This window comes from Tachypleus tridentatus, chromosome 5 (assembly GCF_004210375.1).
Source record: "Tachypleus tridentatus isolate NWPU-2018 chromosome 5, ASM421037v1, whole genome shotgun sequence".
NCBI lineage: Eukaryota > Metazoa > Arthropoda > Merostomata > Xiphosura > Limulidae > Tachypleus > Tachypleus tridentatus.
In genome coordinates this window covers 51,457,316-51,482,725 of record NC_134829.1, presented here as the reverse complement: position 1 = coordinate 51,482,725, position 25,410 = coordinate 51,457,316, and the positions used below count along the sequence as shown (strand labels likewise).

Here is a 25,410-nt window from a genome sequence, read left to right as displayed (position 1 = left end):
CTTTAGTCTTACACTGCAAAATTAGGGACGGCTAGCGCAGATAGCCCTTGTATAGCTTTGCGCGAAATTAAAAAACAAACTTGTCGTTTTTTATTTTTATATAAAATGTGTCTTTACTGATACTGCTAAAATGGAAGTGCCTTTATTACCTTCATACTTTATTAACACATTTTACCAAAAGAATAAATCAGCCATATTCATCGGTAAAAAAACTTGTTTATTCCCTAATTAGCAGACTTGTTTCCTTCCGAGTCCCTGTATTGCATTATTTGCTTTATATAACATGTGTTAACACTTCCTTTAACAATAAAAACGTGATTGAAAAAAACTTAAGCGTGGGTTAAACGTTTCAAAGCACAGATGTGTAGTTTTACTCTATTCATTTTCCTACATCCAGTTACCTCTGGTTTACCCCATATATAACAAACTACTTAGTTTGTAATAGAAAGCATAACGTTTCTCTTTTTGGCAATTATTATAAATTCACCGGTTTCGTTTTTTCCAGAAATTTTTGCACAATATATGTACCAAGTAGGATCATGCCAATTTTCAAACACGCGTATAAACGTGTAACTATTATTTTTGTTCATCGAACAAAATCGTCTGTGCCTTCAAACAAAAGAATAAAAACGTATCAACATTATCTTCATATCAGAATGAATAGCACGATTGTAAACAGTCAAAGCACTGTTGTGACGTCACAATAATCAGGCCGTGTTACTTCTCGTTGTGACAGGTGAGGTCGAAATATTCAGAACCGTTAACTGATGTTATGAAATCACCACAATGCAGACAGTGAATTTTTATTCCCATCCAGCTTGAATAACCAGTATTTTCAAACACAGTATAGGTTCGGAGACCGCCTAATGATGTTTGTATTATATGATCCCATTACGCTATGCAAATAACTTGATTGAGCTGTGATTTCAACTTGTGACTAGCTGTTGGTAAAGGGGCCGAACTTTGTAGCTTAACGACTGTAAGTTAACATAAAGGTGTGTGTATAATTTTATAAGGATGGAAACTACTTCATCTAGAAATTAATATATCAAAGTTTTTGTTTTAATTTCTGTTTGCTAATAAAAGGTGATTAGGCTTAACTATACCTGGGTATCAAAGTCTATAAAGAACAGTACTTGGGTATATTAATTGATCTTATTCTATTTTAACTTTAGAGAGCACTTGAACGTGTTTTCGGAAATCTTACCAGGATGACGTGAAATCTTGAAAATGTATTTAGTTTGTTTTTAATTTCGCGCAATGCTATACGAGGACTATCTGCGCTAGCCGTCCCTAATTTTAGTAGTGTGAGACTATAGGGAAGGCAGTTAGTCATCACCACCCACCGTCAACTCTTGGGCTATTCTTTTACCAACGAATAGTGCGATTGACCGTCACATTATAATGTCCCCACGGCTGAAAGGACATGTTTGGTGCGACGGGGATTTGAACCCGCGAACCTCAGATTACGAGTCGAACCCCTTAACCCACCTGGCCATGCCGGGCCATGTATTTAGTGAGTGTAACAATACAGTTTAGACCCTCAATGTGTCTATGTAGTAATAGCTTATAAATACCGTCGCGGCTAACAAGGTAGTTGATATGAGAAAATAACGTGGAGAATGTGAGAGAAGCAGTGATGGAAACTTGTTTTCGACAGAACGTGGTGTTGTGCTGGTACTTATTGTAATTGGGTCTGGCGTGACCTAAAGATTGGTGTTTCAAGTTGGTGTCCAAAATATCATGGTTCACTTCACTTTGCTGCACGAATATTTTCAACACATTGAGATCATCGGTGCGTTTTAGAGTGGCTATCAGATATCACTATTTGGTTGTACAAGAATAGCTATAGTGTTATCAATAATTGGTGTTGACTAGGTGCATTCCCTATATTCTATAAGCTCAAAATTAGGTACAACCATGCGTAGAAAGCCCTTTGTGTAGTTTTAGACGAAAATTCTAGACCAAAAAACGTTTATTAGCACATGAAATGACAGAAACTTGGCATTCCATGCTTTGATAGGCCTAGCAATGGCAACCAGTATTTCTTTAACAAGAACGTCGTCTTTGGTAGTAATTATTCTGTTAGATATCATTGGCTTAAGAGAGAGAAAGTTATCAGTGCATTTTTAAGCACATAAAGTCATTGGGTATACTTGGTTTGTTGAGGTAATGTACAATATAATGTTCCTTTGTCTTACTTCCAAGTCGCAACGGAAAACATTCTCTATAAAGGCTTTGTTTCATAACGATTAGAAAGTTTATGAAAAGCTGTGTCATTGACGTCAGGTTTTTTGTTCTTTTTGAATATGCTTTGGTCATTAACTTTGTTTTGTTCCATATAACTTATTAATCTTTCCTATTGTTTTCTAAATAAAAACACAATGGTTGTGAGCAACTGCTTATTATAGAGGAATGAGTACAAACTTTGTATGTCAACAGAAAATTGTAATTATCTTTTGCTAGCAAACGGCTGCACATTGAAAAGTTTTGAAGAGGTCTTCGTCACCACTTGGTTTATTCATCTCTGTTCACGTGCATTAGTGATTACGTAATCTTACAGAATTTCAAAGTAACGGAACAGTACAGAAACCATGTGATTTTTTCCCCCCTACAAACTCCTAATTTTTATTGGAGTGTGACATCGGCGTGTCACGTTCTTTGGAACTGTTTAATTGGTTAAAATAAGCACCGTGATACCATTGTGTTGTAAATTACGCTGAATTTTGTGTTACTTTTCTGTGCAAACATTGCGTTGATATGATTAATTTCTATTTTAAGTGTTTCACTGAAGTGAAAAGTTTCCATTGAAAAATTACACTGGTTTGACAGTTCTTTATTCGCTGAAATTTATGATAATACGTACATAAAAAAGTGTGTGTAGTAATAAAGACGCCTCGTCAGTTAGCTTGTGTTGTATACCATCCTGTGACATGTGTCGACACCAAAATCATTTGTAACTTTGAGTTCCTTGTAAACTACATTTCGTCTGACGAGCTCATTTGTATTACCTGTAATTGTGTATTTTTAATGCTTTGATGTTTTTTTAAACATTCACTGCGTTGTTTTGTGTACAAATTGGTAATGCTGAGACTATTAGCTTTAACTTTGGTGAACTTTTACAATGGGCACCAAGAACTTTGAGAGAACTGTTTATAACTTGTTTATAAATTAAAATTTATACTCTCTGTCTACAGAATGGTCTAGTAGTTGTGATTATTCATTCTGTTTAGTAACACAAACCACTACAGGTATGTACGACTGACTTGTTTTTGTAATCCACAGCATTCGTCAACTATTTTTTTTTTTTTATGTTGTGTCTTTTAAAGTTTGGTGTGTGTATATTATTATTGTTTTGTATATAAACCAGTTTACATGTTGGCCACAGCTGGTTATTATTTCAAGTCCCGAGATTGGAAACTTCTCCTGAGTTTGTTTATTGACTGATTTGCTGCTAATAAACAATATCTAGCTCGCTGGCATTGAAAATGGTGGGGTACTTTGGAGGAATCGTATTGGAAATTAGCGTTCTGGAAGTCAACATGAATATGTTTTATTTTGTGAGGAATCCGTATATATTTACCGATCTATAGTTGGGTAACTTCAAAGGAGTTATGATTGGTTGTTGTCAGAAGAATTGAATGACTTTTAACCCTAATTCAGCCAATGCGCATGACACTTGCTTTAGTACGGTATACGTTATATTCGCAATTCCCGAACGTTTTGTGAAACCTTTGAGGATTGAGATAGTGGATCCAGAACCTCTTGGGTGTTTGATCTTGTCTGTATGAATACGAGGTCGGGTTCAAAGTTACTTGCAAAATGTCCGAGATGTTAAAAGTCTAACAGGTGTTGATGCGACCACAGCGACTCCAGTTGTTCAAAAGGTTAGCCATAAGAGAGGTCAGAGAAACTTCTGCAGTGAAGAGGCTGTCATGTGTCCATACAGAAGTACGTCTGCATACTTTACATAGCTATTGGTCGACTTTGTCCTTAAGTGAGGATGACATCAGGAGAACTGTGTAAAGAATGGAGAACAAGAAGGTACTTTCTGAGTGAACTACAAAAAAGTCCTAAGGGTAAAAAGAGAGAAACTACAATACCGTATTCTGCTAATTATTCCCACACGGTCGCAGGGATTAGCTATCAATATAAGTAACTTGCAAATGTGACGTAGCCTGTGCTTTTCCCGCCTTTTTTTTTCGCCGTAGCAACAGGCTTCAAAAACGCTTTGGCGGTGTAAATCGGAGGAGGTTGATTACCTGGTACATGGCAGGACCTCAGGATGTTTTGACATTTTATAAACAATGATTACCATATTACTGTGCTAGTGAGCACTCACGTTTCTAACAAAGTTCAAAATATATAGGAATGTTTGCTACCACTTATGGATACAATTGTTTATAACAGAGGTATGATCCAGTTAGTCTCAAATATTAGCGCTCTCTTTTACAGTTTGTAAAATCATAGGGTACGGTTATGGCAATGTATCACAACCATAACTAAATTAGTAGGACAGAAACATCTTAACGAAATTCGGGTCACAGAAAATACGACAGACTTGAACATACATTACAAAGGCTATGTATATCACACTTAGGTTTCTGGACAGACTTGAACATACATTACAAAGCTATGTATATCACACTTAGGTTTCGGATCTGTTCGAACATATTGTCACTTACCAGAACAGTTTTCCTGAAAGAGGTTCGTTTTAACCATTCGCGCCACAATACAGTAATGTGTTTTCTGTCAGTTAGCACTAGAATAACGTCACACGAGGGACGTTTAATGTTGCAATTTGTACATTCGTGGTGTCACTAAAACGTATGCATGCAGTAAATCACGAGAAGAATTACACACTGGACTAGAAAACAGCACCACATAACTTCAAAAACAAGGAACACAAATATTTGAAACTCTTAATTTTAGTTTTATTTACTATTGAAACAAAACACTTTCGGACGTTTCGGGGATTGCGTAAGTACTTTTAATCATAATTCCTGTTGTTGAGTCAGAGATGGCTTTTTTAAAATAGTTCTGAACTTAACCAGTAGTGTTTCAACTTGTAATTCGGTGTAATTGTATCTCTATTTCCTATGCCTGAACTTCAATGAAGGAAATAAACACAACGGAAGAAGGCAGCTTTTGGTACCTAAAAACAGTGAACTTGTGTTTTGTTTGTCTTAAATTTCAACTAAAGTGTTTAGAAATAATCTTACAATATTGTCTTTATTTGTGTACGCGAAAAAGAAACAACGTGAATAACTCTAGTAAAGCACTTAGAGCACGGGCATTGACTGTTAGAGAAAAGTGTTGCTATTTTGACTTTCTGACTTTACATTTCAACATTTAAAAACAAACACATTGGGTTTGGTTTGACAAAAGAACGATTGTCCAAAATGTAGCAACCGAAGTAGGTGTACATGCTGTCAACCTAAGCTTGGTTGTACTTATATTGAAATCTGGCTTTTTGTGTCAAATACGTCATTAGCTCACTGCGTGAAATCTTGCTATAGTGGAACGTGCGATGTATGTCCAAACCTCAGATCTCGGAAACTACCGTACCGATCATCACCAGTTATAACTAGGTAATATTTTTATAGTTGAGCAGTAAAACAAACAATTGAGATTTCCACAAAAATTTAACTAATAAACAGTATAAACGAAAAAGTATTAAGTTTCAAATATAATACAATCAGAAAACAAACTTTAAAAAAAAATTGCTTTTATTTAGTGAAAATCTCGTGAGTATTGCAACAGAAAAGCAAGGAACTTTCATTGGTAACTGTGTCTACAAAGAAACACTTCAATATACTGTGATGACGGCTCATTTTTAAACTAAAATTTCAATAAAATCCTTTTTTCTCATGGATGGTGAACATTATTGAATGTAATATGTAACTATTAGGTTGAGGAATAATTCGTGAGCGTTTTTAAATAATTTCATTCAAGCATTACATGCAAGACTATACAATACTTCAATGCATGAACACATTACACCCAAAACATTTATTATGATACTTTATTTCATGTAATACCTAGGTATATAGTATGCATTGTTGTAGACGAAATTGCAAGAAATTAAATGCGAAAAGCAGATGGTGTCGAAAATGCTCGATTTTGTCCACTTGACATTCCATTTAATGAGCTGAAAATGAAAGCAAAAATTAAAGACATATAAAATCAAACACACCATCTATTAGAGCAAAAAATTATCTACCAAGTGACATGAAATATTTTGCGAAAGCGTTTCATTTATGAATATATTTTTTTAACTTGAAAAAACGCTCGCGAATTATTCCTCAACCCAATACATTGTTGTATAAATCTCAGACAATTAGAGAATGTCGTAGGAACTATAAATTATACCTTCCCAGAAGGCAGGTATTTGTGCTAGTTCTTATACGGCATGTAATTACGTCAATTTTTAAATACAGATTATATGTTTCATATAACATTAGTCGAATAAAAGCTGTGCATAAGTCTGTCACGGGGCCCGCCATGGCCAAGCGTGTTAAAGCGTTCGACTCGTAATCCGAGGGTCGCGGGTTTGAATCTCGGTGGCACCAAACATGCTCGTCCTTTCAGCCGAGGGGGCGTTATAACGTTACGGTCAATTCCACTACTCGTTGGTAAAAGAGTAGCCCAAGAATTGGTGGTGGGTAGTGATGACTAGCTGCCTTCCCTCTAGTCTTACACTGCTAAATTAGGGACGGCTAGCGCAGATAGCCCTCGAAGAGCTTTGCGCGAAATTCAGAACAAACAAGCAAGTCTGTTACGGGATAACGCACGCAGTTAGTTTCTTATGTGTGAGATACACAGTTCTTAGTGGTTTTGTTTTTGTAACGTTTTACATAAAGCGCTCGTCAGTTTAAAGTTTTGTAAAATATGGTTACCCCTAGTGTTATTTTCTTGCCATTTGATCGAACCCGCCGGACAGTTGGCTCTGGACAATATTTAAACCTGTTATACTTGTTGTCATTTACTATTTTCAAGGATCGATACATTATATTCCGAGACATTTAACCTTGCCAGAGGAATTTCATCTTTTTAATTGGTTTTCCCAATCGGGAATGAATGATCCATCTGTATTCGCTTAGTTATAATCAGTGAAAGTAAAAACCCTTTTACAGGCTATGCTGAGACTTTTCATTTACGAGTAATATCTTATAACTCCTGACATAGAAATTTGGAACGCTCGTTTTGACCATTTTTGGCACTTTTTAATTAATTTCAAAATTTCTGTGCAATTGTCTTAAGTATTACTTGCAGTAGCAAAAGTACGAAATATTTTCGGATCGATTCGTGCAAAGTTGTTTACATAAAAAATCGCGACTTGTTAATTTATATATAAAAGAAATGTCCATTTAAAATTATTTGTCTTTTATATTTCCAGCAGTCTATGCAGAGTTAACGCAGTCTCTATTTTGACATGGAAGAAAGGTTAAAATTAGTAGTATAAATAATTATATCAGTGTGCTTTTTTTTCTCGATTTTCTATATCATCGACAACTTTGCTATTTAATACAGATGGCAAGTTAAAGGCCGTGCATGGAGAATGTCAAAATTAGAATACGTTACCAAAAATACGTATTTCATGTTTAAATTTAAACATTGAGCCTGACATTTAATATTGCATATAAATCTTTGTTTCCGAGTTAAATATTTTTATTGGTGTCTGTTGCAATCAAAATAATTATTTCCCGCTGAAAAAATAAAACTCGTTCGTGCGTGAAGTGTCAGTACTCTGTGTCACTGTTAAAGTCTTTCAAAATTTGTAGTGTATACTGCAGGGATTTACAACTAATCTAATATTATTTATTTTATCTGGAGTGTAAAAGCTGTTTTCTCATAACTTACGGAAATATGATTGTTGTTAACCCTAGTTTATAATATATGCATCTGTTGATTCAACTTCGAAAGTAAGTTGTGGCTATAGCTGTTGTGCGGCTGGCGAGCACTCCTTTTACAGGAACAATTGTGGTTGGGTTGTTACGGTATTTTCCTAGAAAAACAACCTGTTATTATTATTATTATGAAGAAATGAACTGTAATGTCAAATGGTCTGACTGAAACAGAAATTACGAATTATTGCCAGTTAAAATGACGCTTTAGGATGCTACTGTTCCTCAGGCCTAGCAGACACTCAAACGTTTGAAAATAGTGTAAATTTTAAAGTACGTAGAAACGTTTTCATCTTGTCATACGTTTAACGGTAAAAATAATTTTACTTGCAGATTTTCTGATCTATGTTTATGTTATTTACCACTTTCCAGTTAACTTTTAGCAAAGTGATAAACGTTACTGTTCAGTTGTACCAGTGTGTAGTATATAGCCGTAGACAGTTTCATTACTGACGTTGTAAAAATGTTTTTAATTTTTTTCATGGTGACCATCTTTCAATTTATTTGGAAGGTGTAATTGACTTTACTTATAATGGTTAGTTTTCCATTAACATTTTATATAAATTAACAGACATATTTGGACCTCCAACAGATTGTTTTGTCTTGTTTGTAAAACTCAGCACAAAGTGTTGATGTATGTGTCAGTGAGTTTCGATTTGATGGAACCAAATTTGTGGTGATTTCACTTTTTTAATTTTAACTCCACTTCAGAAACCAAGACATTTAATAACTTTCAGTTTTCAGAAAAAACAGTAAAAATTAACCATTTAAACGTGATAGTAGTTCGATACTGTTGCTTGAGTTTAGATGTATGTTGGGTTGTTTCTCCATTGACATGTTTCTCACATCAATTTTCATGTCTTTTTAGGCCAGTTTAATGTTTTGTGTCAAACACACAAAGCTATACGTTTATAAATGGTGTATATTTGTAAATGTATAACTTTTTTTAATAACATCAAATCATCTTTCTTGACATGAATTTTCATATTTCACATTCATTACTTTAATAGATGTTTACTGATAACTGTTACACATCCTTACATGATAAACTCAGATATGTAAACATTTTAATCTTAGATGAAATCCTTTGAATACAAAACATAATCTTGAACTTTGAAAAGAAAATTTGTAAAATAGTTCTTGTTTGATAAAAGGTTGTATCCATTGTAAAATGCACACACCTGCAACTACAAAAATGCTACCATAGCACTGAAGAGTTTACTTCTTGTGTAATAATGTTATTTTACTTTCTGAAGTGTCAAAGTTCTTTCGTACACATCAGAAGGACTGACTAATGCTTTGGTGATATCAGTTATCTGTATGATATTACTTTGAGTGTGTGCTCCTAGTTTATTATATTTTTCATGTCAGTTGAACATATTATATTTTTGATAAAGATTAGCTGATCCACTAACAAGGATCAGTCAGTAAATCGATTCAACCCAACATGTTTGCATTACTTTTTTTATTATAGGTATTAAAAGATAGCCCCAAATCTAGACGAGAGATGGAACTTCACTGGAGGGCTAGTGATTGCTGCCACATTGTCAATATAATAGCAGTCTATGAAAATGTCTTCAGTGGTCAAAAATGCCTTCTTGTTGTGATGGAATGGTCAGTTTCTTTCATAAAATTTAGCTTTGATCTTGTTTAGTTTAAAGATGTTTATGTATCTGATGTATAATGAGGTTATCCAATTCAAGATCTGAACATTTTGTTAATGCATTCATTGTTACTGAGACAACTTGTGACGGGTACATTCTCAGTATATCATTTTTGTGACACAGCAGCTATTTTATTATGAGTATTGAACTTTATGACAGGTAGTTTTTTTAAATATAAAATTGATTAATGACAAAAAAGTAATTATACAACCATTTTGGGACTATTGAAAATTATTTTATGGAACTAAAAAGATATCTCTCATCATGTATTATATTGTGTTACATCAAAGAAAAACTTTTCTCCATCAAATATGAGATCTTGTTGAGGTATTTTCTGTATCAGCAAGGGTTTTTGGTAGAGGGGCTTGATTCTTTCTCTTTTGGTTGTCTTTTGCACCCTTGACGACACAATGGCTATCAAATACTCTGATCACTTGCTGGGTGATAAAAGATGGTCAAACATTTGGTTTTTGTTCCAACTGTCGTTTGACCCTAACAACAGTAACAGCAGCTTCCACCTCATCAAAGGATGGAAGGTAGTTGTGTTCCCCCACATCTTCCCAGGTCAGCTCATTGAGACTGATTTGCAGGTGACCTTTGAACAAAGGTCATTGAATTGTGGTATCAGTGGAGCCACTTTTCATCATTGGAGGCTCTTTGCCTGGTGTATATAAAATTATACGTGATGGCCTTCCAACTATTCTTTGAAGAAGATATGGTCTCAATCCTCAGACACATCATATTCTTCAAAAGGGAAAAAAATTGTTTAACATAAAAAAATTTTATATCTGCAAGGTAAAATTTGTTAAACTTTTGATCTCTCTTTGCAGGAGAAAAAGAGGTAGGGCAATGCCCTCTGGTGCTTGAATTAGGTAGAAGTGAACCTAGTAACAAAATTCTCCAATCATGAAAAATACTTCAAATAAAACCTGGTATAATAATGTGATGGTAGCTTGAATGCTCTAATAAAGTTTATCATGTTAAAACTCCTGATAAACTTCAAATATAATGGGAGGCTTGGTTACCTACCTACTATGTATTGTTCATATATGCTAGTTGAGGTGTAATAATTTTTAATAGACTTAAAAACTGTACTTAGTTTTACTGAAAAACTGACAAGTTTTTTAATTAAAGTAAAGATAAGTCTGTAAGATCATTGTTAATGAAGTTACCTTTTAGATTAGGTACAAGTTCATGACCTGTCTTGTCTGTGTTTTTCATGCACTAGTATGGAAGGAGGAGAATTGTTTTCTCGCATTCAACAAAGGGCAGAAGGGGCTTTCACTGAAAGAGGTAACTGTTTTGTAGTTTGTTTTCTGTTGTATTGGTTCTGTAATTCTAAATGTTTCTGTAAATTTTCTTTGTGTACGTAATATTCTAATGCCAGTTTTTTCATCAGTTACAATAATAGATTTTCACTTTATCACCTTGCTGTCACCAGATATTTAAAACAGCTTGTATTTGACAAAAACAGAGTCTTGTACTTGGAGAAATTTATAATAGAGTAACCAGTGAATTAGGTATGGTATGTTTCTGTTACACTGTTAGTTTTGTCTCTACTGCTAAATTTGTGATATGAAACCTTATTCAAGTAAACTAGAAATAGGATGTTTTTCCATCAACCCTAGATTATCTTGTGCTTCTCTTCCATCTAATTTTATTATGTCTTTGTGATGCAACTGTAAATTTTGAATGATGCTCAAAACACCACTGTGTTAGTGAACAATCTTTTTTTTTAATTTCCTAGTATGTGTATTCTTTGTTTGAGAAAATAGGTGTAGGATAGAAGTTGATGAATTTTGTTTTTTTACAGTTACTTAAGTTATTCTGTGAGTAAAACATGTTCTTGAAACATTTGTTACACTGGAATAGTACATGTATCTAAAAGAACGTTACATTAGTATGATTCATTTTGGCAACACATTTGTAGGAAGCTAAAAAAAAAACAACTCATAAGCTTCATCCCAACACATTCAGGATGTTTGTTACCATTGCTAGAACTTCCCACCTACACACAAACAAAGGAAATATGTGACATGTATTTGTCCCAATTAATTGTGTATTACATGCACAACTTAGTTTTAAACAGCCACAGATTTCTTGCATGTAACATAAGAGTTTCAACTGGGAGTGTTTGAGTGACTCTGATAGAAATACCCCTCAGTGTGGATTCATGTACATGGTGAGGGGACCTCCCAGGGGGAAGGTTCTGTTCTTTCAGTTTACCTCCTCTGGGATCTAAACATCCACCCACGTGTTTGCTGTTCATGGTGTCCCGTGAAGGAGGGGAAAGGATCCTGGTGGTTGAGGGGTCCAACCCCAACACACCACTTTGGCCTTGAATTCCTGTAGACAGGTGACCTTGGGGTGGTCCACCCCTGGGTCAATTGGCTGGTCCACTTGGGCAAGGTTCAACCAAGTACCATTGTTGGATGTTCTCAACAGGTGTCTTGGACATTGTATCTGATGCTGTTGTTTGGGCATAGTACTCAAGAAACCCTGTTTAAGCTGCAGTGTCCTTATTTGACATTGTAGTGTGTCCCCTTCTAGTTCCCCTTGATGGGTGGGGTCAGTGGGCACTGAAAAATTCTTTTTATTATGGGTACTCCAAATAAAAACTTAAATATTGAAAAAAACAGTTCATAGGTAAACAACCATGTCTTGATGATTCTGAGCAGCAATCTTCAATATCTGTAACACCTGTACCTCGTTTTTACTACATTCTCTTTCAGACAAACCTAGGGCAAATGCCTCCCTTTTTCATTCAAATGAGACTAGAGGGACTTGCTGGCTCTCTAAACTCAGTCAAAAAGCTTTGCTCTTGTGACATATTGGTGGAAACAACCACATCTCAACCCAGTGAACTCCTCTTACATTCATAGGGCACTGGGAATATACCAATTGAGGTTATGCCTCATGCTACTTTGAATTCGTCACAAGGAGTTATTGCTGAGAAGATTTTGAAGAACATCCCCAAGTAAGAGATTCTTGCTGGTTTCTCCACTCCAGGAGTTTCTGCAGTGAGGCATATCTCCACTTGCAAAAATGGAATTACGATGACAACCAACGTTCTCATTCTGACATTTACATCACCACGTCCTCCTGCCACCGTCATATCATGGTTCCTTGATATGTGCTTGTTGTGGTGGCAAGGACCATGATGCCTATGAGGGTGAAACAGACCCTCATTGCATCAATTTCAGTGGCTCTCACCCATCCTACTTTTGTTATTGCTGTAAATGGTTGGAAGAAAAATGACCCTTACAATAAGTTCACAACCAGCATACTTTCTACCATAAGTTCCAAAGTTATATGGGACAAGAATCAAAAGGACAGTGGGCAATATAATTCTGTCCCCCTCTTGATCTTACTCTCTGGTGGCCAGGAAGTTGCTTATACCCAGAACATTGCTAATACTCTAATACTTTAGGTGAAAGCTTTTGCCAGATATATAGCACTTCTTCTTCCTCTGCCTTCTTAGCCGTCAAGACCTGGGCAGAGCAATCACCTCTTTCCTTTCGAGCTGATCTGCTCTGACTATAATTGTCCATTTACACTGGTGGAACTCAAACTGGCCTTTCATTGGTCTGGCAGTACATTTTGGATCTGATGATGTACATTTTGTTGTGCTGCACCATCTATCTCTTGCTATTCTTCTGATTGTTTTTAACTGGATCTGACAGGAGAATGTATTTCCTGATGCTTGGTGCCAGGCTATTGTCCTATCTTTCTCTAAGCCTGGGAAAGATCCCAAGATTTCTTCAAACTGCTGTCCAGTTGCTTTGACGATTTATCTCTGTAAAACCTTAGAGAAGATGGTTAATGCTTGTCTCGTTTGGTTACTTGAATCAAACAACCTCCTCTTGCCCACCCAGTGTGGGTTCTGATGACAGTGCTGTACCATGGACCACCTGATTCGACTTGAAACATCAATCACAGAAGCCTTTGTCAAATGACAACATCTTGTATCAATATTCCTCGACATTGAGAAGGCTTATGATACAACATGGAGGTATGGCATTTTGCGAGACCTCCATACATATGGGTTACATGGCCATTTGCCCATTTTTATTAATTTTTTAATGGACAGGAGATTCCAAGTTTGTGTTGGTTCAACACTTTCCTGTTCTTTTCTACAGGAACTTGGGTCCCTCAGGGCTGTGTTCTGAGTGTCACACTTTTCAGTATAAAAATTAATGCCATCACTGAAAATTCCCTCTCACTGTTGCAAACGGACTCTATGTCAATGACTTTCACATCTCATGTCAGTTGTCAAACATGAGGTATATTGAGCGGCAGCTACAGACTGCCCTCAATCGTTTACTAAAGTGGACCACAGCAAACAGCTTTAACTTCTCTCTCTAAAATCGTTTGCATGCACTTTTGCTGCCAATGGGCTATTCATCATGATCCTGAACTCCATATTGGTGAAGTAGTGCTGTCTGTGGTCCCTGAGACAAAGTTCTTGGGGCTTCTCTTTGACTGTAAGCTGACCTTTATACCACACATTAAGCAGCTACAGGTCAAATGTACGAGAGCACTGAACATCCATTCTTCTACCACTTAGGGAGCAGATCGATGTTCTGTGCTAAAGATATATTGTGCTCTTATTCGATTGAAACTCGCCTATGGATCACTGATCTATGGCTTTGCCAGGACCTTGGCCTTAAAGATGCTGGACCCCATTCATCATCAAGCATTTCAACTCTGCACTGGGGCTTTTTGCTCTTCCTCAGTTCAAAGCTTATACATGGAGTTTCATGAACCTTTTTTGCACCTCTGCCATTTGCAACTGTCTTTACTATATGCTTCGAAACTTCATTCTCTACCAAAGCATTCCACTTGGGGTTGTGTTTTTCTTCCTTGGTGGGCCATACTTTTTCAGAACAGATAATCTGCCATTGCACCTTTTTGTCTTTCATATCCATGGCTGTATTCACTGGTCAGCCCATCCCACCATGGCTTCTTACAGTCCCCAAATGTAACCTGTCTTCAAGTCATCTGAGAAAAGCAGACACTCCCAATTGGAAATACTGTTATTTGCTGAACATCTTTTGAACCATTCTTCTGTTCCTATTTATACAGATGGTTCAAAATCAGGTGACTGGGTGGGCTCTGCCATGGTTTGTTGTGGTTCAGTGGTCACGTGCAGAATTCCCTCTACAGCTTCTGTGTTCACTACTGAACTGTCTGCCATTTCTCTTGCCCTGGATCACATAGAAGGTAAGCAGTACTCAAATTGCACTATTTATACTGACTCACTTCATTCTCTACTGGCCCTGGAATTGCTTCACATTAGTTCACACCCTGTTCTTGCCAATATTCAAAACAGACTGGCCCATTTCTTTTTAACGTTTACTTCTTTCCAGTGTTTCTGGATACCAGACACATTGGTATTTGCAGGAATGATCTCACTGACACTGCAGCTAAATCTATCTGTTCTGCCACTGTCATTGCTGTGCCTGTTCCATGCGTGGACTTTGGTCCTGCATTCATGGCTTGGCTCCATGCCAGTTGGCAGTCCACTTGGAGTGAACAACATGAAAACAAGCTTTTCCAAATAAAACTCTATATTGGACTTTGGCCGTCTTACTTCTGTAAGGATCAGAAAGAGTTAGTTATAACTAGGCTACGCATTGGTCACAGTTTTTAACTCATTGTTTTCTTTTATCTGGGACTGATGCACCAATGTGCTGTCTGTGTAACACTTGGGTCACAATAAGCCACATTTTACTGTCTTGCCGTGCTTACGACTCTCAACAATGACACCATTTTAAACATGTTCTGTCCCAAGGTTTATCCTTAATGTTAGACAGTGTTATTGGTGATGATTTCTGTTTGAACTACATGTTAATCATCCTAAAGTGTTAAAATTTTGCTACAAGTCTTTTAAAACTTTTATTACTTTACTTTCTGAAAATGGCCATAACGTCAAATATCTCGGAACCAGGACTGGAAAGGCCAATTTCAGGTGACTGACGGTTGTTTTTGTACTTACATGTTAGTCTTCTTAGGGAGTTATGATAATTAGTTATGCTACAGAAAGTCCTTTACAACTAGTATTACTGTATTTTTTCTCTCACTGCTGTAGACTAGATGTAAACATTGGTTTTATGCTTTTCTTTTCAACTTTGTTTTGTTTTACCTCAATTTCCTTTTATGAATTTTACTAAATTTACTTTAATTTTAACTTTTTACTGGATGTTTGGAGCAGATAGCCTAGCTGCTTTGTGCTATAAAACACCAAACTAACGAACCAACCTGATAGAAATATAAAAATGGAGTTATAGATATATTTGTATGGAAATTTCTTTTCTAACTTTTTGATTGTTGTACATTTCTCTTATATATGGAAATTCAGTTTCAGAAAGTACACAGTGAAACAAAGGTGTACAGGCAGAGATTCTGAAACTTTTAGTCTGAGACAATTTTGATGCGACTAAAAAAAGTTGAGCCACCCAACTTATGAAAATGTCTTGAAATATGCTTTATCAATGAAAAAAATATTAATGAGCTTTAATGATACACACGTTGTACTTTATTTATTAAATTGTATGTTTGTAACTTCATGTGGCCTTTTTTTTCATCAGTTGATATATCTTATTAGACCATTAGCAATTAATGATGTTTAGTTAAATTTGTAGCCTCAGTAGTTAAATACACACCAAACTTTATATAAGGTTATCTTCATTTTAAAAACATGAACTATTGCTGTAAGTTAATTAATTCAACATTCTTGTTTTGGGCCTTTTTGTGTGTGTGTGTTCCCTGGGGGCTGCATCTTCCACTTTGGAAAATGCTGGTGTAGAGTACATACAAACACTAAACATGAAGTTGAGATACCTGCATTGCCTTTTTAGAATGTATTATGTAAATGACATAATAATGTATACATAAGAGTGCTTCTGTGGTCTTCAGATATACTAACCATGACCTGCAAGACATTTGTGGTAGTTTTCATGCTCTTTACTTGAATTTTCCTTATTCTGTCATTCTCATGTGTGCAGCATTTGAACTGCACTTTCTTGCAAGCATTGTGTTAATTGATAAGTCCTGTTCTATTTGAAAATAGTTCAAACAAACTTGTGTAGAAATACAAAATTTTATCTAATAAAACTTCATGTACCTACCTTTATCTAATAAAACGACAAGTGAAGTAAAGGTAAAGTCGAATAATAGTATTAATAATAGTGTATAAAGTATGAAGTGGGTATGAGTATTCTGTGTATTATGTGATTTTAGAAATTGAAACAAAGAAGCCCACAATAAAAAATATATACTAAAGAAAGAGGTAGCTAAAAGTAATGTACAAATCCTACCATAGTTAAATTACTGTAAAGTTGGAATGAAGGCAAACCTAGATGAATATGTGGAAATGATTGAATGCTTGTTTGCAAAGTGATAAGCATATATGGTTTTGAATAGCCTGTACATGCATATTTTAGATCTAAAGACATTGAGAAAGTGTATAGAAATTGTATTTAGTGTAATGTTTATATGTATATATAAGAAATTGTATGTGGGTTAACTGTGATTTGTGTGAAATAATTTTCAAATAGAAAAAAGCTGAAGTTGAAATTGAAAACAGGCATTTTTATTTTAGGCTTATTTATTCGATACTAAATAAGTTCTTGATATTCTGGGTTGTTGAATGTTATTTAGTTTTATTATTTTTATCTTAATTGAGATTTTAGTAGTATATTAGATTAGTACATTTAATGGTTCTTTAGGTTTATGAATGAAGCCTAAATAATGAGGTTGTAAGACAAATAGTGTGTGTTTTTTTAATAAATATAGTCTTAAAAACTAGTTTGTTGTCAAACTTAGGCTTAACAGGGCTTATTGTACTTTTACAAATAATAAACTGGTTAAGACTAGTCAGGATTTAAGTATTCAGAGATACTTGAACTCTGGACTGTTATGCACTTTTAAAAAAGTTAATAACAAAGATGTTCAATTTACATGTAGAGTCTGTAGGTTCGAGAAAAATTTGGAGGCTATTCTAACTAAAGTTAAGGAAGTAATGAACAGAAATATAACATTTGGGAAATGTCTGGTTTCTGTCAATGGGAATTTGTTACAGACCATCAGGTGATACTGATGACATTAGTGAGAAACTTTGGAGTGAGATTAAAATTTCAGCTGTTAATGAAGTAATAATTATGGGTGATTTTAACTATAGATATTGAGTGGGAAATGCGCAAGTCAAGCCATGAGGGAGAAAAGTTTCTGGAAACTGTTCAAAATGGATTTCTTCATCAACTGATTATGAAAGCCACCAGAAATGTTATTTTAAGATTTATTTTTAACTTTTAATGTAGAAATGGTTGAGAGGGTGGAAATTGGGCAACAAATACCTAGGTGCAAGTGACTGCTGCTGTATTAGGTTTGTTTTACTGCATATAGAAATTGGGAATAATGATATTTTGATTCTAAATTTCAGAACAGCAGATTTTAAGGGATGTAACAAAAATTATCTGTTGTGAATTGGGCAGCTAAGTTATTTGAAGATGCATTGTAAATGTGGAAAATGTTTTTGAGAAAATATTTTCAATATTCCATACAAATATATTCCTTAGTGAAAGAAAAGGATGGCTGTAAGAGAAAAACCAGTTTGGCTCACAAAGAGTGTAAGAAACAAAATAAAAGCATAATAAATTAAAAATTTTTAAGTTGATTGGTATTGTAGATGGTCAAGAAATTTGGTTAAACAGGAAATTGGACATGTATGAAAAAAAATTTGACTGAGAATGTAAAAATTAACAATTTTTTTTAAAGTACATTAAGAGTAAACAGAATGCCCCCTGGTGGGACAGTGGTAAGAGATTTACAATGCTAAAATCAGAGGTTTGATTTCCCTCTGATACAGCAGAGAGCCTAATGTGGCTTTGCTATAAGAAAATACAAATGCAAACACACAATAAATGAAATATCAGGATGGGAATAATACCCTTGAAGGGTGGTAAAGTAAGGCTTGTATTTGATGATTATGAAATGACTAGGTCAGGGGTTCCCAACCTTTTGGCACTCGCGACTTGAAAATGTAATTGATGAAATAAAAATTAATGTTATCCCAAGCTACTTCTAACAAGGCTTCGCGACTCCCCTGCCAAGGCTTCGCTACTCCCCTGCCAAGGCTGCTCACCTTGAACAGTTGATAGGTGAAAACAAATTTGAACAAGACAACTGAATAAATTCTGTGCTTGTTAAAATAAAATTGGGAATTTTAAAGAATGGTAAGTCTCCTGGGTCATATATTTCCTGTAGGGTTTTAAAGGAGGTCAAGGGTTAGATGTGTATGAGCCAGTTGTCACAGTTTGCAAGTCCTAAAATAGTGGACAAGTACTAACAGATTGAAAATTAGCTAATGTCACCCGTATAATTCTTTTACTGGTAAAACTAGAGAAGATACATTATTGGGGTTAAAATTGTCAATAAACAAATCAGCAAGTATGAAAAATGTTGCTAAAACATGGATTAAGCAAAAATAATGAAAGTTGGCTGATATTCATATAAAAGTGATGTGTAAAAATTAATGTTGGCTTTGAGTGTGTTACAAGAGAAAGTGTGTGTGAAAACCAGTTATAATGTTTAGGAAGATACGAGATAAAGTGAATGACACGAAAGCACCAAAACTACTTTATCCGCATACATTCGTCCTAGAAGTGACCAGTTAGAAAAGGGTCTCTTGTTTGAAACATGACATTCACTGGAGTTAAAATTTTCCAAATATGGAAATTAATACATTTTTAAAAGTTATGTAAATAAGGAATGTATCAGAAAAGTAACTGATATGTAGTGTTTATATACATGTTAATACGATTTATGGGTAAGCTAAATACTTATTATGATTAAAGAACTACCTCAGAAGTAAAATAAGTGGCACCATGCACCACAAGTAATATCAAAATAATTAATGGAAAAAAAAAACACACCAATTTTCTATACTAACAGATATGCCACCCCACAAGTGATCATTTGTGTTAGTAAGTACTAATTATAGTATTCATACGTTGGTGGGAAAAAAGAAAAACTGACATTTTCTTTGAGAAACATGTTTGGATTGTTATGATATGCACTGCAATGGTTTTATATGTGGAAAGTAGTTTTTTTATTGAAAAATCATTTTTAAGAACTCCATGTTTTTAGTATTGTGTTTACAAATTCAAGAGAATCAAACCCTCACGTACAGCCCCAGAGGTGGCCAATTTATTGCTTTTGGTGACAGTATGTTTATTTAGAATTATATTCTGTTATAAATAAATGGTTGTTGTATATAGCACAATTATTTTTCTAATTATTTAAATACTGAATACCCAAAGTGTAAAAAAAAAATTAGATTTTTATTTGTGATCCCGTTCAGTAGATGGCATGACAGTGTATTTATTATTTGTCACATAAACATATAGATAGGTGCATGTATACACCCTAAATCCATCATAGTAAGATGTATATATTGTTTTGGTCACATGCACATACAGATACATGTACACTTAAACTCTCTCAAGTAAGATGTCTGATGATAATTGTCACAGTAGAATGATGTGCTTTTGATTTTGAAAATTTAAGATTTATTTACTCGAGTCATATTACATCTAACTTCAAATTACTTTGAACATTATATTTTCATTTATAAATATAACTTATTCATTTTATCATACCTATATTGATGTTGAATGTGTATGTATATCTGTAAATATAATGTGTAATACTTGAGTTTTATTTATGTGTATGTATATTTGTAAATATAATGTGTAATAATTGAGTTTTATTTATGTGTATGTATATTTGTAAATATAATGTGTAATACTTGAGTTTTATTTCTTTCTCTTGCTCATACAGAAGCAGCTGAAATCATGAAAGAAATCTGTGAAGCTATAACACACCTCCACAGAATGAACATAGCTCACAGAGATCTAAAGGTATTGTACTTTAGAGAAAATTCTGTTAAGTATGTTCGCCAGAAACATTGTTTTTAAAAAACCCAAATTACTAGTTAAGTGTGTAAGAAACAAAAAAAAAATTACACTTGCCATGTATTATAAAAATACAAAACAATTAAAATAAGAATGCGACACATATCTGTGTGTCTATAGTAATAAGAATGTGACACGTGTCTGTGTGTTTATAGTAATAATAAGAATGTGACACGTGTCTGTGTGTTTATAGTAATAATCAGAATGTGACACGTGTCTGTGTGTTTATAGTAATAATCAGAATGTGACACGTGTCTGTGTGTCTATAGTAATAATCAGAATGTGACACGTGTCTGTGTTTATAGTTATAATCAGAATGTTACACGTGTCTGTGTGTCTATAGTAATAATCAGAATGTGACACGTGTCTGTGTTTATAGTTATAATCAGAATGTTACACGTGTCTGTGTTTATAGTTATAATCAGAATGTGACACGTGTCTGTGTTTATAGTTATAATCAGAATGTGACACGTGTCTGTGTTTATAGTTATAATCAGAATGTGACACGTGTCTGTGTGTTTATAGTTATAATCAGAATGTGACACGTGTCTGTGTGTTTATAGTTATAATCAGAATGTGACACGTGTCTCTGTGTTTATAGTTATAATCAGAATGTGACACGTGTCTCTGTGTTTATAGTAATAATCAGAATGTGACACGTGTCTCTGTGTTTATAGTAATAATCAGAATGCGACACGTGTCTGTGTGTTTATAGTAATAATCAGAATGCGACACGTGTCTGTGTGTTTATAGTAATAATCAGAACGCGACACGTGTCTGTGTGTTTATAGTAATAATCAGAATGCGACACGTGTCTGTGTGTTTATAGTAATAATCAGAATGCGACACGTGTCTGTGTGTTTATAGTAATAATCAGAATGCGACACGTGTCTGTGTGTTTATAGTAATAATCAGAATGCGACCGCGTGTCTGTGTGTTTATAGTAATAATCAGAATGCGACCGCGTGTCTGTGTGTTTATAGTAATAATCAGAATGCGACGCGTGTCTGTGTGTTTATAGTAATAATCAGAATGCGACGCGTGTCTGTGTGTTTATAGTAATAATCAGAATGCGACGACGCGTGTCTGTGTGTTTATAGTAATAATCAGAATGCGACACGTGTCTGTGTGTTTATAGTAATAATCAGAATGTGACACGTGTCTGTGTGTTTATAGTAATAATCAGAATGTGACACGTGTCTGTGTGTTTATAGTAATAATCAGAATGTGACACGTGTCTGTGTGTTTATAGTTTTAATCAGAATGTGACACGTGTCTCTGTGTTTATAGTTATAATCAGAATGTGACACGTGTCTCTGTGTTTATAGTTATAATCAGAATGTGACACGTGTCTCTGTGTTTATAGTTATAATCAGAATGTGACACGTGTCTGTGTGTTTATAGTAATAATCAGAATGCGACACGTGTCTCTGTGTTTATAGTAATAATCAGAATGCGACACGTGTCTCTGTGTTTATAGTAATAATCAGAATGCGACACGTGTCTCTGTGTTTATAGTAATAATCAGAATGCGACACGTGTCTGTGTGTTTATAGTTTTAATCAGAATGTGACACGTGTCTCTGTGTCTGTAGTTATAATCAGAATGTGACACGTGTCTGTGTGTCTGTAGTAATAATCAGAATGCGACACGTGTCTGTGTGTTTATAGTAATAATCAGAATGCGACACGTGTCTGTGTGTCTGTAGTAATAATCAGAATGCGACATGTGTCTGTGTGTCTGTAGTAATAATCAGAATGCGACACGTGTCTGTGTGTCTGTAGTAATAATCAGAATGCGACACGTGTCTGTGTGTCTGTAGTAATAATCAGAATGCGACACGTGTCTGTGTGTCTGTAGTAATAATCAGAATGCGACACGTGTCTGTGTGTCTGTAGTAATAATCAGAATGTGACACGTGTCTGTGTGTCTATAGTAATCAGAATGTGACACGTGTCTGTGTGTTTGGACTATAATAAAATGGTAATTCCTGTAAATTCCTCTGGAACCTTCATGTTATACTAAGAGAAGAAATCTATTAATGTATTTGTAACAAGAAGACTTGCACATGTTTATTTTGGTAAGAACATTTCAAAATGGTGACTAATTGTTTGTGTTCTTTAAATTTCTCAAACAGTGTTTCAACTCTTGTTATATGTAAGTTTTCATTGGTACAGATATGTACCAACTTATGTCACTTATATAGATTATTTCTGTTAGTGTTAATAACTATGCTACACTAGTTACTGCACTGTTTGAATAAGCAAGTAATTCTTTGTTTTTATGGACAGTTATTTGAATTAAAATATTTTATTGGAAATTTAGTGTGAACAAAATTGTTTTTTTGTATTTATTAAACCTCCTGTTTGAGTTACCAAGATAAATCGTAAATATTGTTCTGAAACAGTGTCTTCCCTCTATATGTGTTGTACTTTTCTTGCTAATATATATGAATTTGCAAGATGAAAGTTTTATTTATTTCAACTTGCTGATTGGTTTTAGTTTTATTTTATTGTAAAGTACTGTCTTTGTAAGCATTTCTTTCAACGTAAGCTCTGCTCATAAAGTTTGTAACTCAGTTTTATTTTTACTCTCAAATGACTGGATCTTGAAAGACTGAATTAAGCATGTGCAACTATTTCTATCAACCATGTTTTAAACAAATTATACACTTAGTGTGGTTACAGTGTGCATGTTTAGTCCACATGTCTCACTATGTCATCACTTACAGAATTGTATACATTTAAATATCTTTTTTATACTTGTAGGAAAATTTTTAAACCAGTAAAGACAAGAAGTAAATGACCTGTATTAATTCATGTTGTCATTACCATAAATCAGTTTCTTAAATCTGTACTTGTACATGAAAGTGCTGTTTTTTAGTTGTGCATAGGCCCGAGCTTATATTTCAATCTCTGTTTCTTCTACTTTAAAAATTTCATATAAGTATATTTTAGACTTTAAAAGTACTATCAGATTTTATTTATTTGTTTTGTATTCCGCAAGTATCTATAAACTTTTTATAATGTAAAACACATTCATCTTTGATTAATGATGAGGTAATTAAAGACTTGAATGTAAACAGTTGTATAAAATGTCCATGAAAACACATGGAACAACTTCTCTCATAGTTTAAAAACACATGGAACAACTTCCCTCACAGCTTAAAAACACATGGAACAACTTCCCTCACAGTTTAAAGAACACGTAGAACTACTTCCCTCACAGCATAAAAAACACGTAGAACTACTTCCCTCACAGCATAAAACATGTAGAACTACTTCCCTCACAGCATTAAAAAACACGTAGAACTACTTCCCTCACAGCATAAAAACACGTAGAACTACTTTCCTCACAGCATAAAAAACACGTAGAACTACTTCCCTCACAGTTTCAAGGAATGTTTAAAAGAACTGATGTTGAGACCAACATATGTGGATGTTTACATATGTACTATTTAAATTGCATGTATTCACAGTTGAGTGACCATAGTGAATAAAACATGAGTTAATCATGTGGAAACAATGTTTTCAAGTTTTGTGTGCTGGTAGAACAATAATGAATAAATACACAATGAGAATTAGCTCCACTAGTTACTGCTTAGCTGTTTGTAAATGAGAGTACTAGATTTTATAAGAAAAGTGGAGTGTAATTTAAAAATTAGAGAATAGTTTGATAATCTTTTATCAAGAGGTAAACCTGATTTATTTTCATCAGCCAGAGAACCTGTTGTACTCTTCTACTGAACCAAATGCTATACTGAAACTAACAGACTTTGGTTTTGCAAAAGAAACAACAAACATTAACTCCCTTCAGACTCCTTGTTACACTCCATACTATGTTGGTAAGTTTTGTTTAAGGCCACTTCATACTTTTAACTATGCTTATCAGATTTTCTTTCATTTATTCATAGAAGTTGTTTCGTTATGCTGTCAAACTTTATTTTTGTTAACTTTCTTATCTGTAATATTTTTTTGTATAACTTGATTTGGGTGATGTGTACCAATGTTTAACAGAGAACTGTTCATCATATATTTCTGTTTTTCTTTGCAATGGTTTTAATCGTCTCATGTTTGATGTATATTTCTATCTTTCATTTCATTAAATTTTGTTCTTTTTTTATAGATTAAAATAAAAGTATGAAGTTGAAAGTAAACTCATAGAAAGAATTAGCTTGTTAGCTACTGCTGCTAAAGAAATAATTTTATGTATGCAAGATTAGCTGTACTTTAATAGTTAATCAAGTAATTAGATTTTATGATAATATTTATAAGTAGTGTTTTTAGTGAGAATTCATTGCCACAACAGCAGTTAAAAATATTTCTGAAATATTCAGTTTTATGTGTTTGAACTAAACTATTGTTACACATGGGACCCAAGCAGGGCCTAATAGGTAGTGTATCTGACTGAACTAGTTAACTAGTGTTACACATGGGGCCCAAGCAGGGCCTAATAGGTAGTGTATCTGACTGAACTAGTTAACTAGTGCTACAAGTGGGGCCCAAGCAGGGCCTAATAGGTAGTGTATCTGACTGAACTAGTTAACTGGTGTTACAGGTGGGGCCCAAGCAGGGCCAAATAGGTAGTGTATCTGACTGAACTAGTTAACTAGTGTTACATGTGGGGCCCAAGCAGGGCCAAATAGGTAGTGTATCTGACTGAACTAGTTAACTAGTGTTACATGTGGGGCCAAAGCAGGGCCTAATAGGTAGTGTATCTGACTTAACTAGTGTTACACGTGGGGCCCAAGCAGGGCCTAATAGGTAGTGTATCTGACTGAACTAGTTAACAGTTGTTACATATGTGGTCCATGTGTCTTAAGGCTATAAATGTCACATACAAAAGAATCATCCTTCACACCTT

The 25,410-nt window shown here is 34.5% G+C and overlaps 1 protein-coding gene across 2 annotated transcripts in view; it reads left to right on the top strand.

The window, feature by feature from the left end:
* MAPk-Ak2 (MAP kinase-activated protein kinase 2) overlaps positions 1-25,410 on the top strand; it is a 53,895-nt gene that overhangs the window by 14,517 nt on the left and 13,968 nt on the right. For both annotated transcript variants that reach the window (XM_076502561.1, XM_076502560.1), the window contains 4 exons: positions 9,382-9,521; positions 10,800-10,864; positions 20,414-20,493; positions 24,265-24,391. In XM_076502561.1, the coding sequence (XP_076358676.1) occupies positions 9,382-9,521; positions 10,800-10,864; positions 20,414-20,493; positions 24,265-24,391 (412 nt within the window). The remainder of the gene's footprint in view (positions 1-9,381; positions 9,522-10,799; positions 10,865-20,413; positions 20,494-24,264; positions 24,392-25,410) is intronic.